At 36.6% G+C, this 14,110-nt stretch overlaps 1 protein-coding gene and 1 pseudogene across 11 annotated transcripts in view; one reads left to right on the top strand and one right to left on the bottom strand.

Moving 5' to 3' along the window:
- Positions 1-14,110, top strand: part of LOC309659503 (ras-related protein Rap-1b pseudogene) — a 377,624-nt pseudogene that overhangs the window by 109,518 nt on the left and 253,996 nt on the right. The window lies entirely within an intron of this gene.
- DNAJC13 (DnaJ heat shock protein family (Hsp40) member C13) overlaps positions 1-14,110 on the bottom strand; it is a 122,025-nt gene that overhangs the window by 10,861 nt on the left and 97,054 nt on the right. For 6 of the 10 annotated variants that reach the window (XR_014262823.1, XM_082459197.1, XM_082459196.1 and 3 more), the window contains 10 exons: positions 13,713-13,890; positions 12,278-12,369; positions 10,552-10,651; positions 8,511-8,585; positions 8,160-8,272; positions 3,305-3,474; positions 3,100-3,142; positions 2,545-2,718; positions 819-998; positions 240-380 (listed from right to left, as the gene is read on the bottom strand). Coding sequence is in view for 7 of the 10 variants with exons in the window: in XM_082459197.1 (XP_082315323.1) it covers positions 240-380; positions 819-998; positions 2,545-2,718; positions 3,100-3,142; positions 3,305-3,474; positions 8,160-8,272; positions 8,511-8,585; positions 10,552-10,651; positions 12,278-12,369; positions 13,713-13,890 (1,266 nt within the window). In the remaining 3 variants the exon portion in view is untranslated. Of the gene's footprint in view, positions 1-239; positions 381-818; positions 999-2,544; positions 2,719-3,099; positions 3,143-3,304; positions 3,475-6,892; positions 6,954-7,617; positions 7,736-8,159; positions 8,273-8,510; positions 8,586-10,551; positions 10,652-12,277; positions 12,370-13,712; positions 13,891-14,110 lie in introns of those variants that run through there. The other 4 variants (XR_014262824.1, XR_014262825.1, XM_082459199.1 and 1 more) reach the window with 4 other exon arrangements.

Here is a 14,110-nt window from a genome sequence, read left to right as displayed (position 1 = left end):
ACTTTGACATTGGAAGGATTTTTGGTAGCTGGCCCACCTCTTCTGTGTGTATATATACATGTGCCTGTGTGTGTGTGTGTGTGTGTGTGTGTGTGTATAAAATATAAAATTGTGCATGCACAAATTCACAAGTTACCTCTCTGCCAAGTCAGGGAAACCAAAATCAGTGCTAAATAAGTGAAAATCTATTTGTTTGGTATGTTGCCTTCCCTAAAATAGAAATCTAGAAAGTCACTTACTTGTGCTACTAATTCACTCTGCTCCTTCTGAAACATTCGGTTAATTGCTTCACAGGCTAGACCAATAGTATCTGGTCTCTTTTTCATTCCATTTATCAGTGGGCCAATGGTCTCCAAAGATGCCATGGCTCGAACACACAGCTAAGTGCCCAAAAAGAGAAGGTTACTTGTAGACTAGCAATATTTTATGTAACACGGTAAATACCACAATAATATATGAAAAACCTACATTCAGTTCAAGTTTTTTTTTTTTTTCTTTTGGGCCGCGCCACACCAAAAATCCCTTAGTTCCCCGACCAGGGATTGATCCCATGTTCCCTGCAGTGGAAGCGCCAAGTCTTAACCACTGGATCACCAGGGAAGTCCCATCAGCTCAAGTTTAATAATGAACTAAGTCAAATTCAGTCTCCTATTAATCAGATCATTTAAACCAGTTTAAGAATTGTTACAATACCATGAGGCTCGTATGGATTAAGGCACATGGTAGGAAGGGGATTTATACTTCAATGTACATTAGTCAGGAAGAGGGAGCACAGATGAATTCTAGAGCTATAAGCTACTAAATGGATTCATCAATACCTCATTTTCAGACAGGGCATGAATAACTCGAATGGCACTCTTAGGAATGGCATTGTTCCTATGATTCATCGCCTGGATAACTTTGGGAAGATGGCCCAATGGTGGGACCTGATCAGCCAGCTGAGGCTGTGCATTGAAGAGACATACTGTTGCCATTGTCAAAGTTTCCAGAGTTTCTCCCTGGAGGGTATAAAACAAACAAACAAGCAAACTGTAAAATACTGATGAAGTCCTAAACATCCTTGGTAATTATTTGGTGTTACTAAGGGTCCACAAGTTCTAAGTGCTGATACTTGAAAAGTGATCCCTAAATCCTAAAAGAACAACAAACTTTCCCATCTTGACAAAGGCATGAATTTAAAGGACTTTAAGAATGTGATACATTAATCTAAGCAACCTTTCTCTGGGCATTTCTATTCCACATCTCATTTCTATTGCAGATAAGAGATGTCTATTAAGAGATCAGCTCTCAAAAGATATTACTAGAAATTTTCAGATAATGTTATAGAAATGCCAATGTCAGAGAACATCAATAATTCAGGAGAATGAAGAACTAGCAAAAATGTTTTCCCCAGTTCTATTAAAAATCCTACTAATTAACATGTCTGGCTGCCATAATGCACTTTCTATTGTGGAAAATGGATTGCAAAGACCTGTAACTTATACCATTATATGCAAACATATATATCCATAACATAACATGTCTTAAATAAACATGGAAGCTGGGATGCACTGAAAAAGAAAGCAATATAGAAGGAAAATGTTATACGTTTTTCTGTTTGCAAGTTTCTCCTTTCTGAGGATTTCATTTTTTAAGCAAACTATGTATGTAGTAAAAATTCTAGTAAAGAGAAAATGTGACTATAGAAAGAGACATATGTAAATATCTGACATAATGTTAATTTTTGCAAAGCTAATGATAGTAACTAATGATTTCTAAGTACTCGACATTATACTAAGTACTCCACATTTATCAAAACTCATGAAAACTTCAGCCTTAGGGGCAGATGCTGTTACCTTTCTATGAGGTAACTGAGGTAGAATCAGGAGGCATTACTCCAGGCCACAGAGCTAGTCAGTGGGGGCGCTGGTACTGGGGTCCAGGACCATTTAACAACACAGATCGGGCTCTTAATCACCTCTACAGCCAGCTTGCTTAATTAATTATGTACCTCAATTATTTTCAATATATGAGTTCAAATAACAAAACCTTATATTACATCAGGGTTTATGACTTGCCAAGCCAAGACCAAGTCTACTTTCCTACTCACTCCTGCTTTCCTACTAGCCTTTGGCTTTGAGCATAGGTACAGGGTTCACCCATGTAGTTAAGACTCCCCTGTCAATTTTTTTAAGTAGGGTCATTCCTGCCATCTATGGCAAGCTAAGTGAAGAACATGCCCTAGCAGGACACACTTCCATTTAGGTTTCTACACTGCACATTTAGGTTTCTCCTTAAAACCATACCATCACTGGAAATGGGACGGCAGAAACCTTTCAGAGCTACTATAATTGTTAGAAATAGCATCCTCTCAATATACATACCTCTAACTTTTACCAAGAAGTTTCACTTTTGACAAGGCATGTGTGAATTTAAGGGTGGCTGCTACATTGAAAGAGGTAGCCAATTTTTAATGTATGGTCAATGAGGATGGTGTTTTAACAGAAACACTATCAACATGTTTAGCAAACTATATGAAATGTCTGGCTGACGGCTAAAGCTTACGTGAGGATTGTTCTTCTCCAGGAGCTCAGTTAACTTTTCTAGCAGTGCAATAAGAAATTCTCTAGGCTTTCTTAGAACCCAAGCTGGTTGTGCAATAAAGATTCTCAAGAAAACTCCTCCAACAGCAAGTTCACCTTCTGCTTCTGCAAACACCACAGCAAAATCTTCAGGCAACTTTAAATAGAGAAAGAATAGTCAAGTCACTTACTAATCATTAGTTGTACATTAAGCAAGAAATAAAAACCCTATTAAAGAAATCGTTATGAAATTAACTAGTCCTTAAATAGTCATTAATATAATCAAATCAAAATTATTGTAAGTTTTATTTTCTCTTAACAAAATTCAGAAAAAGCCCTTTGATTAAGTTACTTACTCTGAAAGTGAGTATTCCTACTTTTATGTTTAAAACCTTATTTTCCAGGGGAAGACCTAAGTTTCTTAATGACAAAGTATCTAAAAGGTTGGCATTAAACTCACTCATCAGGAGTTTAAAAAAACAACAAAAATTTACAGTAAAATGTAAAATTCCTTCCTCTGAATAAAAGTATACTTTACCTTCCAGTTTACATCGGGGTTGTCTTGCTGATTTTTAAAGTGCCTTGGGAAAAAAAAAGGGGAAAGGACATCAAACTTCAGTCACAAGACACACTTTCATGCATGTAGAGTAAGCCTTAGAAAGGTGACAGACAATGTGAGGCACGCCTGCCTGCCCGGTGACCCCACCTGAAGGCCCTAAGTTACTGCGTGTCTCTTGACTTACTCGAGCACCATTTCTCTAACTGTCATGGACACTTTATCTCTGGAGCTGTCATTCCAAATTAACTCAGGATTTTCATGAGTTCCTTCAAAAATATGGACGGCAGCTTCAGGGTTGTCTCTCATGGCATCCATAAACACGCTCGGGAGAAATTTCATCAATGTAATTCGAACCTAGATGAGGAGGTTTGAGAAAGAAAAGAGACCTATTGGAAACATCTCAATATTTGGTCTGCTTTACATTTCTCTAAGATAGAATGTTGCTGTAATTTATGTTATGGCTGATATGGGCCACAACTATCATTCAAAAATTCTGGACTGAGAGGACAGATAAACCTTCGTTTATGCAAAGGTTATGCAAAGACTCACTACGACCTGCTACTACTTACCTATCCAGGTTCATTTCCTCTCTCCTCCTCAAATTTAAGAAACATTAAGAAATTCAGCACCAGTGGGGTGTGAAGTTCCCAGAGCACACCACCCTGCCAGATCCTGCCCTGCACATGCTGTTCCTTCTTCCCAGAAGGCCCTTAGCTGGCCTGTCCCTCCACCCCTCCCACACCCCACACCCTCACAAATTTTTCTCATGCTACCTTTGTGGCGTACAAGTATTTTTTAGTGCATTTATTTTGCTATACTGTGTTTTACATTATACTGTGCCTTTTTCCAGAAAGGATTTAAAAAACAGCTTAAAAAAATATATCCAACACACACATACACACAAACTGAAAATTAGTCTGAGGCATAAGGACAAAGGGAAAATGAAGGTTGGAAAGATAAGTTTTTCCTTCAGGTCCTCACATAGTTTTCCTTCCTTTGTGTCATTCAAGTCTGTGCTCAAATCTCATCTTATAGAAATCTTCCCTGGCCAAGTCTGTCTTGCTGTTGCTGTATTTTCAGCCCCTGGCACAAGCAGATACTTGAATGAATATCTCATTCAGTATATACTCTGAGTATACTCATTCAGATACTTACTTGAATGAATGAGACTAATAGGAAGTCAGTACACAAAGGAAACATCAAAAGCTCTGTATAATTGCAAGCAATATATTACAAATTTAGCCCTGAACTCCTAGCAGCCAATGAACTAAAGGAAACAGTGTCAGTTACATGATAGAGAGCATCCACAAAACAGGATGTGTGTCACTTTTCTTGGTCAAATGGATCTAAGACATAAATACAAGAGTTAAAACTATAAAACTCTTGGGAAAAAATACAGGCATAGATCTTTGTAACCTTGGATTAGATAATGGCTTCTTATATATGACATTAAAAGCACAAGCTACAACAACAACAAAGATAGTATGGACTTCATCAAAATTAAAAAAAGACACCATCAGTAAAGTGGAAAGACATCCACAAAATGGGAGAAAATATTTGCAAATCATATATCTGATAAGGGACTGGTATCCAAAATATATAAAGAACAATTACAACTCAATAGTAAAAAGACAACCCAATTAAAAAATGAGCAAAGGATGTGAATAGATATTTCTCTAAAAAAGATGTACAAATGGCCACTTAAGCACATGAAAAGACATTCAACATCATTAGGCACCAGGAAAATGCAAACCAAAACCCTGAGATAACACTTCACACCCACTAGGATGACTATACTCAACAAAGATATATAGGGTGGGCCAAAAAGTGCCTTCGGTTTTTTAAGTAAAAATAAAAGACACATTTTTCATTTTCACCAAGAACTTTATCAAACAACGTATTCACTCTTTTATTCCACTACCTTCTGCCATTTTTCAGGCAACTTCATAATTCCATCTTCCCAAAACTTCTTATCTTTTTGAACAAATAACTGTTCCAGGTACCTTTTTCAGTCTTCCAGGGAACTGAAATTTTTTCCATTAAGAGAACTTTGTAAAGACTGAAATAAATGGAAATCCTAAGGTGCAATGTCTGGTGCATACGGCAGATAAATCAGAACTTCCCAGCCAAGCTGTAACAGTTTTTGCCTGGTCATCAAAGAAACATGCGGTCTTACGTTATCCTGATGGAAGATTATGTGTTTTCTGTTGACTAATTCTGGACGCTTTTCATGGAGTGCTGCTTTCAGTTGGTCTAATTGGGAGCAGTACTTGTTGGAATTAATTGTTTGGTTTTCCAGAAGGAGCTCATAATAGAGAACTCCCTTCCAATCCCACCATATACACAACATCACCTTCTTTGGATGAAGACCGGCCTTTGGTGTGGTTGGTGGTGGTTCATTTCACTTGCCCCACGATCTCTTCCATTCCACACTGCTGTACAGTATCCAGTTTTGTCGCCCGTCACAATTTGTTTTAAAAATGAAACGTTTTCATTACGTTTCAATAGAGAGTTGCGTGCAAAAATATGGTCAAGAAGGCTTTTTTTGCTTAACTTAATGTGGAATCCAAGCATCAAAGCGATTCACATGACCAAGCTGGTGCAAATGATTTTCAGTGCTTGATTTGGATATTTTGAGTATGTCAGCTCTCTCCTGCGTGGTATAACATTGATTGTTCTCAATTATTGTCTCGATTTGATCGCTATCAACTTCAACTGGTCTACCTGACCATGGAGCATCGTCCAGCGAGAAATCTCCAGCACAAAACTTCGCAAACCATTTTTGACATGTTCCAGCAGTCACAGCACCTTCTCCATACACTGCACAAATCTTTTTGTGCGTTTCCGTTGCATTTTTACCTTTCTTGAAATAATAAAGCATAATATGCTGAAAATGTTGCTTTTTTCTTCCATCTTCAATATTAAAACGGCTACACAAAAATTAACCAATATTGATTAAGTCTTTTTTTAAATGCACGCTGATATGACAGCTGTCACATACAATCCAACAAAATTGTTTTGAATGAAGTTAAAGACAGCTAAGTGCTACTAGAGCCATCTTACGGAAAAAACTGAACGAACCTTTTGGCCCACCCAATATAACAAGTGTCAGAGAAGAGGTGGAGATATCAGAATCCTCACCCATCACTGGTGGGAATGTAAAATGGTGCAGCCACTGTGGAAAACAGTCTGATAATTCCTTGAAAAGTTAAAAATAGTGTTACCATATGATCCAGAAATTCTACTCTCGGAGAAATAAAATACATATCCACACAAAAACTTGTACACATGTGTTCACAGTAGCATCACTCAGAATAGCCAAAAAGTAGCAATAATCCACGTGTCCATTTTCAAATGATAAATGGAAAAAACAAAATGTGGTATATGTATACAATAGAATATTATTTGGCAATAAAAAGGAAGGAAGTACTGACACATGCTACAACATGGAGGAATCTTGAAAACATTATGCTAAGTGACAGAAGCCAGACACAGAAGACACATATTATGATTCCATTTACATGAAATGCTCAGAATAGGCAAATCTATAGAGACAGAAAGTAGGTTAGTGGTTGCCAGGTGCTAGGGGGAAGGTGAATGGGAAGTGACTGCTAAAGGGAATGGGTTTTTTTCCTGGGTTGATGAAAATGTTTCTAAAATAGATTGTTGTTGCCCAAACTAATGAATTGTATACTTCATATGTGTGACTTGTATGGTATGTCAATTATATCTCAATAAAGTTGTTACCAAAAAGGAAAATAAGTTTACTGACCCCAGTTCTAGAATCTCTTGCTGCAAATCATTCAATTAAGGAGCTGACACTTGTATTTTTCCTATACAGAAAATTTAAGTGTAAATATATTCACCTTGGTAAAATTTGTCCCTCATGTATTTCAAAGGTCAAAAAATTACTGAAGAGCTCAAAAATCAATCAATCAATACATACTTATTTTAAATATCTAAAACATTATTTAAAACATGTAATATTAGACATTATAATCATGTGCTACCCAACTCTAGCTTTAAGAAAACTCAATATTAAATATCAATATTCATGGACTTCCCCGGCGGTCCAGTGGTTAAGATTCTGCCTTCCAAGGCAGAGGGCGTGGGTTCGATCCCTGGTCGGGGAACTAAGATCCCAAATGCCGCGCATGGTGTGGCCAAAAATTTTTTTTAAAAAATCAATATTCATGATTTTATGGACCCTTGCTATAGATATCCAAATGTAATCGCCCTTATCCCATCAACCCTGTTGATGACAGACTATTAACCATATTCCCAAAGTAAAACAGTTCTAGGTCCTGTGACAGATTCTCAGAAGATCAGACAAGGAAAAAAAACAACTGAATCTAGCGTGTTTTAATGATGTAAAATAACACCTAACACTCTGGAAGTGGGGGCTCAGGAGCCTTCATTTCATATCTGGGCTGGCTTCAGTGAGCATTACTTCATGTGAAACTGATTTAATAACAGAAGAAGGGGACTTTGATTACACCTGTGTCTGGATGAAATTCTATTTAGAAGTGCTGTTCTAACAGGTTCCTGCTCTGCAAATTGGACCATGGTTCCAGAGATCATCTTGTTAGCTCCAGATTCTTAATGAGAGATCTCCCTGCAGAGAGGGGAAGCAAAGGTGCCGTTACTCACGTGCTATATGGCTTTAACTAATACGGGTGTGGGGTGTATCTCCTTCACAAGCTACCTCCACAGGCCAATCCTCGAAGTGTGAAAGTCTAACCTAACGTATCATCCGTCATAACTTAAATATACTTTTCTTCTTTCTTCAAGGGAGATGAACAGCTTTATCACCATAATTCAAATACTCTCTTAAGACTTCTCAATTCTAGTGCAGGCTTCACCGACTATAATTTTTTTCTAACTAGTAATATATAGGAATAATTTCAGGTATGTCGATCTTCCAACTTTCACATTAAGTTATTTCCTCACCATCTCAGACTTTGGTAACCCTCATGTAATCTGTTATCAAAGTTACAGAGCTTTAATAATTTCTTTCTAAGAACCCATTTTGTGCTCACCTTTGGACCTATTAGTTTATCTGCTGTCATTTTAGCAAAAAGTTCTGCTGTCTGGGCTCGAACCTGTGGATGTGTTGAATTGCAGAACATGTCTAGTAAATAAATCAAAGCTCCTGTGAAGGAAAGAAAGAATTAGTGTTTATACTCTAAATTAAAAAAAAATGACTTTTCTAATCATAGAATCATAGTAGAATTCATTTTCAACCTTGTTTCAACTCAATGCAGTTTGGTTTTTTTTAAACTGTAAACCTTCCAAAGCATTCTTCTAGTTTATCAGACTATACAAAGCAGCTCAAAATAAGCTTCACCATTACTGAGCATGACTGGATGAGAAAGCACTCCATACATTACCTTTTGCCATTGCTTCTTTGATTATTTTTGTACTTGATGTCAAAGCATAAAGAGTTTCCAGAACAAGCTGACGACCTGCAAAGTAAAAGACATTTCAAGGAATGTATCATCACATTAGCTTACATTTACTGGGCACCAGTGCCAGGCACTGAACTAGGTGTTCTACACAGGGTATTATACTTACATCTTCACAATAACCAGCAAGACAGGAATTGTGGCCTCCTTATGAGTGAGGAAGCTGAGACCCAGATTGACCAACCCATGGATTCACAGCTAGTGAGAGGTATAGCTCACTATACCACTAAGGTATATAGAGGTTTATAGAAGTCTGACTTCCAAAATCCGCACTCGTAACCACTATGCCATACTGTCTTGCTACCTCACTGTTCACTGTGCAAACAAAATCTTCTCACCTCCTGACACCCTGAGAACACTCTATTCAGGGATCTACAATTTTTATGTGGTGCTAGTGTCTTAGAGAAATAAGTAGGAAGTAACAGTTGCAAGACACTGTTCCAATCTAAGACACAATAGCATCCTTCTGCCCATAGTCTGTGCGCTTCTCACCCTAGTCATCGAAGTAGACTCGGCTAATGGACTTTTACTCTTCTAAAGTCAAAATGGCAACAACAGACAGGTGACCAAAGGAGTAAAGAGTTGGCAAAGAGGGTGAAGGCTGCCAAGTATTAGGCTGAGACTAAAACAACAAAGGATGGTAGACAGAATGAGCTAAGTTAACAGGCAGGAGAACAAACACTCAAAAGGAGATTTTTAAGAGAAGCAACAGTACTTCACTGAAAACCTACCACTGTTCTAACCATAGTTTCAAAGGAAAACAAGTCTTTGGAGGGGAGAGAGGAAGTCAACATTTTATGTTTTTAATGTCCCTTAGCAAACAGTTAAAGATAATTTAGTCTAAAATATAAATGATAGCAGAGTAGGCTGAGATATCTAGATGTCAGCTATTTTACCGGTAAGATTAAAATAATGACTGGACTATATAAATCCGATATGAATATAAAATCTTTCAAGTTATGACTTCTGTAACATTCTTCACTTCATCAATCAGTTTAATTTTGCATTGTTTGAAGCCTCATAAAGCTGTCAAAAACTAATAAAAAAGAAAAACCAACTAAGGTTGTAGGGATGATAAAAATAATCTGTGAATGACTTTTAAAAGTTGTCATTTTAAAGAGCTATTTCAAACGTCGTTTATTAAAGAAAACAAAAATATTCAATGGAAACTGAACTCCACTCAATTCACTGAACATAACACCTAACACGTGCAAGGCACTGGGGCATAAAATGAATGAGACAGGTTGCTGTTCTCAAGGAGGTGAACAGGTATGAAGCCAAGATTAACATGACTTCCAAGGGGCTAGCAAAGCCGACTGAGCAATGTCTACTGACGGTTAAGTGGCAAAGTTGGACTCAGTATCGCCAATTGCCTTTGAAAAGCAATCTCAAGGTTGATCCTAGCACTTATGCTAGACGACTGTACAGTTTGTAAGGAGTCTATATTATTTCAGGCTGTATTCAAGAAATCAGGTTGGTGTATTTTAAAAAATTGATATCATTTGGTGGTAACAGTCGCTATCAGCATCAAATCAGTAAAGGACAAATAATGCAGGACTGAACTTTAAGCTAACACAAGGTGATTTTTATCTTAAGCATTTTTTCCTATCATCCAAGATCAACTGTGTGTGTGTCTGTTTTTTTTTTAAATAAACCATGGAATATTAGTCAATTCTCAATTACTCATGTGTAGCTTATACTCAACAAATTGAAAATCCTAGATTATTTTCCTTTTGCTTTTGGATCTCTCTTACCTCTTTCAACTTCTGATATGAGAAATGCAAAATAATTAACTTATGTAAAAATATAATTAGAAAGACAAATCTAATATAAAGAATACCACTTAAAATATTCCAAAACAAAACACGGATAACACTGTGTCAGAGGTTTTGTATCATCTGTGTAACTGCTCCCCTCAATGGGTTGACTGTACTGTTGTTTCGAAAATTCCAGTGAATATACGTACTTGACGGCAAAGAATGTAGAAGAGCCAATAAATTGGACAAAACCATTGATTCAGCAATATTGTTGACACAGTCTTGGTTAGACGTCACTATATTCACAACCTGAAAATTAATCAATAGGATGTTAAGAGTTCTGGAAATAATTTTGGACCTAAACAAATTAAGTCAAATTAGTCAGACCTAAATAAACTTAAAGGCTTTACCAAAGTGAGGAAAATGTTTGGAGGACAAAATATTTAATTTTTAGGCAAGAGTTTAATTTTAAAAGATTGGCCTTATTACTCTGTTCTTTTGAGAATAAAAAATGTTAATGGTAAAGCATATATTATATACATTAGCTTTCTATTAATTTAGAGGTAAGAATTAAATATAAAGATCTAAACAAATATTTCAGCACCCATTCACAATCTTGAGGCTTATAAGAAGCCTTCAATTCTACACCAGTTCATGCTCTAGAACTACTGTGTACACTGTAGTGCTTTCCAATTGTAGATTTGGGGTGGCAAGTGATTAGGAAGATAATCATCTTTACTACTGGGACTTTTTCTTTTAGAGGGAGAAAGTAAATGTCTTCAGTGCCCAGCACAACAGATTAGGTCTATCTTTCCATTATAAAGAAATAGGCATGTTTTTCTTTCAAAGAGGATGACCTTTTAAGTCTAACTTATTATATACATTGATCTAAAGATCATTGTCACTTAATCTGAACTATGTGGTCAGCATCTCAAAGCAAAATATCCTAGATTTAATAATGCTTATTTAAAGAGTTACAAGATACTTGAAGGAAATAAGTGGAGAAGCATGTTTTTCAATTTAAAGAACATGCTTGTTAAGGTTTTTGACCAATTTAACATTTATTATTTTATTAAACATCTTTTTTAAACCAAAATGCAATCTAAGAACACTTAATCATTCATAAAGTACTCATTAACCTGTTACCGCAGTGTTGAATTTGGTGTTCTTTATAATAAATCGTGTGTTATAATAGGCAGGATCATCTGAAAAAAGACCCTGGGAGCTCACTCTGGGTTGCCTGGACAAGGAGCCCCCTGTGACCAGGGTCTTCCTGCTTCTCCCAGAGGAAAAGGCTCCACCCAAACAGCTTCCTGTGGGACCAATGATTTCATTCTCCTGAAGGAGGGGCCTCCAACCACTCTTGGACCCTCAAGGCCCACAGGTTCTGGGCAGCTGCCTTTCCTAGACAGCTCCTGTAAACAGTGTAACACACCAGGTGTCTGTCTGTCACCCTCACTGGAAAGGTTGCTTTTGTACCAGACCACAAGAAGGGAGAGCAACTTAGGGGGAGGGAATACAAACCCACAGTGTGCAGCCAGCACAGTGCCCTGGTCTCAACATGTCTCTCTGTGGGGACACTGAGAGATCTGGGAAATCCTGCCTCCTTTTCTTGTTGATCTGTGGCTTCCAAGCTTCCCAAGTAAAGCCCATTCCTTAACTCACGCCACATGACACTGAACAAATGCATCCCAAGTTCTAATGCATGACAGACGATGACCACAGAGGGAAAGCACCTTGAACACTACAATACTTGCTCTTCAAAATGAGCATATTAATTCAAATTTTAAAAACATATTCACTTGGCTTAATAGGCAAAATGAAAAAAACCACATGCAAACTTCCATTCAACTTTAGATGATGATTAATCAAGGATCAAACCATGTATAGTAAGTTGTAGGAAAGACAACACCCTTTAGTACAAAATTCTTTTACCTCTAAAGCCAATTGCTGCACTTGACCAGCTCCATGGACTCGAAGAAGAGAAAATATTAACTTAAAGTGCCCAATGCATTCACTTTCAGAGCCTAGGAAGTAAAAATAAAATGTTTAATTTTTATTTCCAAGAGATGTTCTAAATTATCCACCTTTAGGAAACTGATACACATTTTTGTTTACTGTCAATTATAAGTCTCTGGTAAACTTTTCTTAACGTTTGTGACACAAAGTGAGTGAAGTATCACTAAGGATCAGTAAATCTTAAGAAGTTAAATGATATTAGACTATCTTAGGTTTGTTTTGTCTTCATTTCCATCCCCACCCCTAGTTAACCCACAGGGTAAAAACAAGAAATTTATCAAACACACAATCCAAATACAACTCAAAAATTAAAAGTGTAAGGTGGTATTTTTACTCTTTACCTCAAGACTGTAGAGCTACCCTTGTCAGCCAAATTACATTTGGGGAGAGTGTGACATCATCTGGCTTTTAATTAAGACTGAGTTAGAACCCTGCCACTTAAGAACTACATTATAAACAAGTAAGTGCCAAATCAATAGCCAGCTTTACTGCAATTCCTTTGTACCTAATATGTCAACTCCAAACAATAAGAAATGAAGTTTTCTTCAGATTTTATAATACTGTCTTTAAAAACATCCCCATGTATATATACCATGGGAATGACTTATTTTCTTAAACAACATTTAATTATTATTGGTTATTTTATTTGAATAATGTATTACTGTAATACATAGTGAAAAGAGCAAAGAAGTACATGAAAGATAATATTAAGTGTTAATAAAAAAGATTTGAGATCTTCATGTAACTTAAACTGAATATATATTGTTTTAGGTTTTATATTCTATATTTGTTATCAAAGTTAGAATTGGAAGAAGCTTTCGGATTTTCACCCATCCACCTCCCTGAAGTCAGGCAAGAGTGATAATGTTCTTGGAAATGTCCTTCTTAAAGATGTTTTAAGAATGACAATTCTCACTTTATTATTTCAGTTTTTATACACCAAAAACTTCAGGCAGTTTTTCAAAAACATGGCATTGTGTTATGGACCAGAAGACACAAAAATGAGATCACCTAATAAATAAAATTTAAGCGCTTATATTGATACTTGGTATGTCAATTTATGTTATCAATGTGATATTTTACACTAGCAAGTTACTCTGCCTTTTCAACTCATTGAAAGTCATATGCTCTTAGAGATACGAATTATTCTAAGCATGGTGACCTGACCTCTCTTTCCAGCCTACTATTTAGAGGTAAAAATATTATGGAGTCAATTCTTCTTAATGTTATACAAAGTATAACATGATAACCAAGTACAATTTTTCCTGCATTTCCCTGGTAAAATTGAGAACTGGAATTTTTGGGCTCTTCCATTGTAAGGATCTTACTCATCAAGGGTATAGTCACACACCTGGATTATATTTTATAACATTTCTCAGAGCCTCCAAAGCCATTTCCACTCTTGGCAAGCGGTCTCCATGTTGCTCTGACTCCACTTTTGCAGAATGAGTGATAGCCATGAATGTGTGGAGGTACTGGGCCTGGGAGCCTATATAATCCAAGAGACTTGCAGCAAATGCTTTTGGAACCTAAGTTGAGTGGAAAAATATTTAAAAACAAGTGTGCCCTTAGAAATAACCTATAACAAAGACTCCACAGCAAAAAAAACAACAACAAAATACTTCAAGCCATGAAAGTGATTAAATTATACATACACATGAATATACCTATGGATTAAGTGGGGAGAGGGGGAGAAAGGGGACAAAACCCAATTGCATTAGGAAGTGTTTAACATTTTTGTCCAGATCC

Source organism: Balaenoptera physalus (assembly GCF_965194825.1).
Source record: "Balaenoptera physalus genome assembly, chromosome: 4".
NCBI classification, from domain to species: Eukaryota; Metazoa; Chordata; class Mammalia; order Artiodactyla; family Balaenopteridae; genus Balaenoptera; species Balaenoptera physalus.
This window is presented reverse-complemented; position numbering and strand designations above follow the sequence as displayed.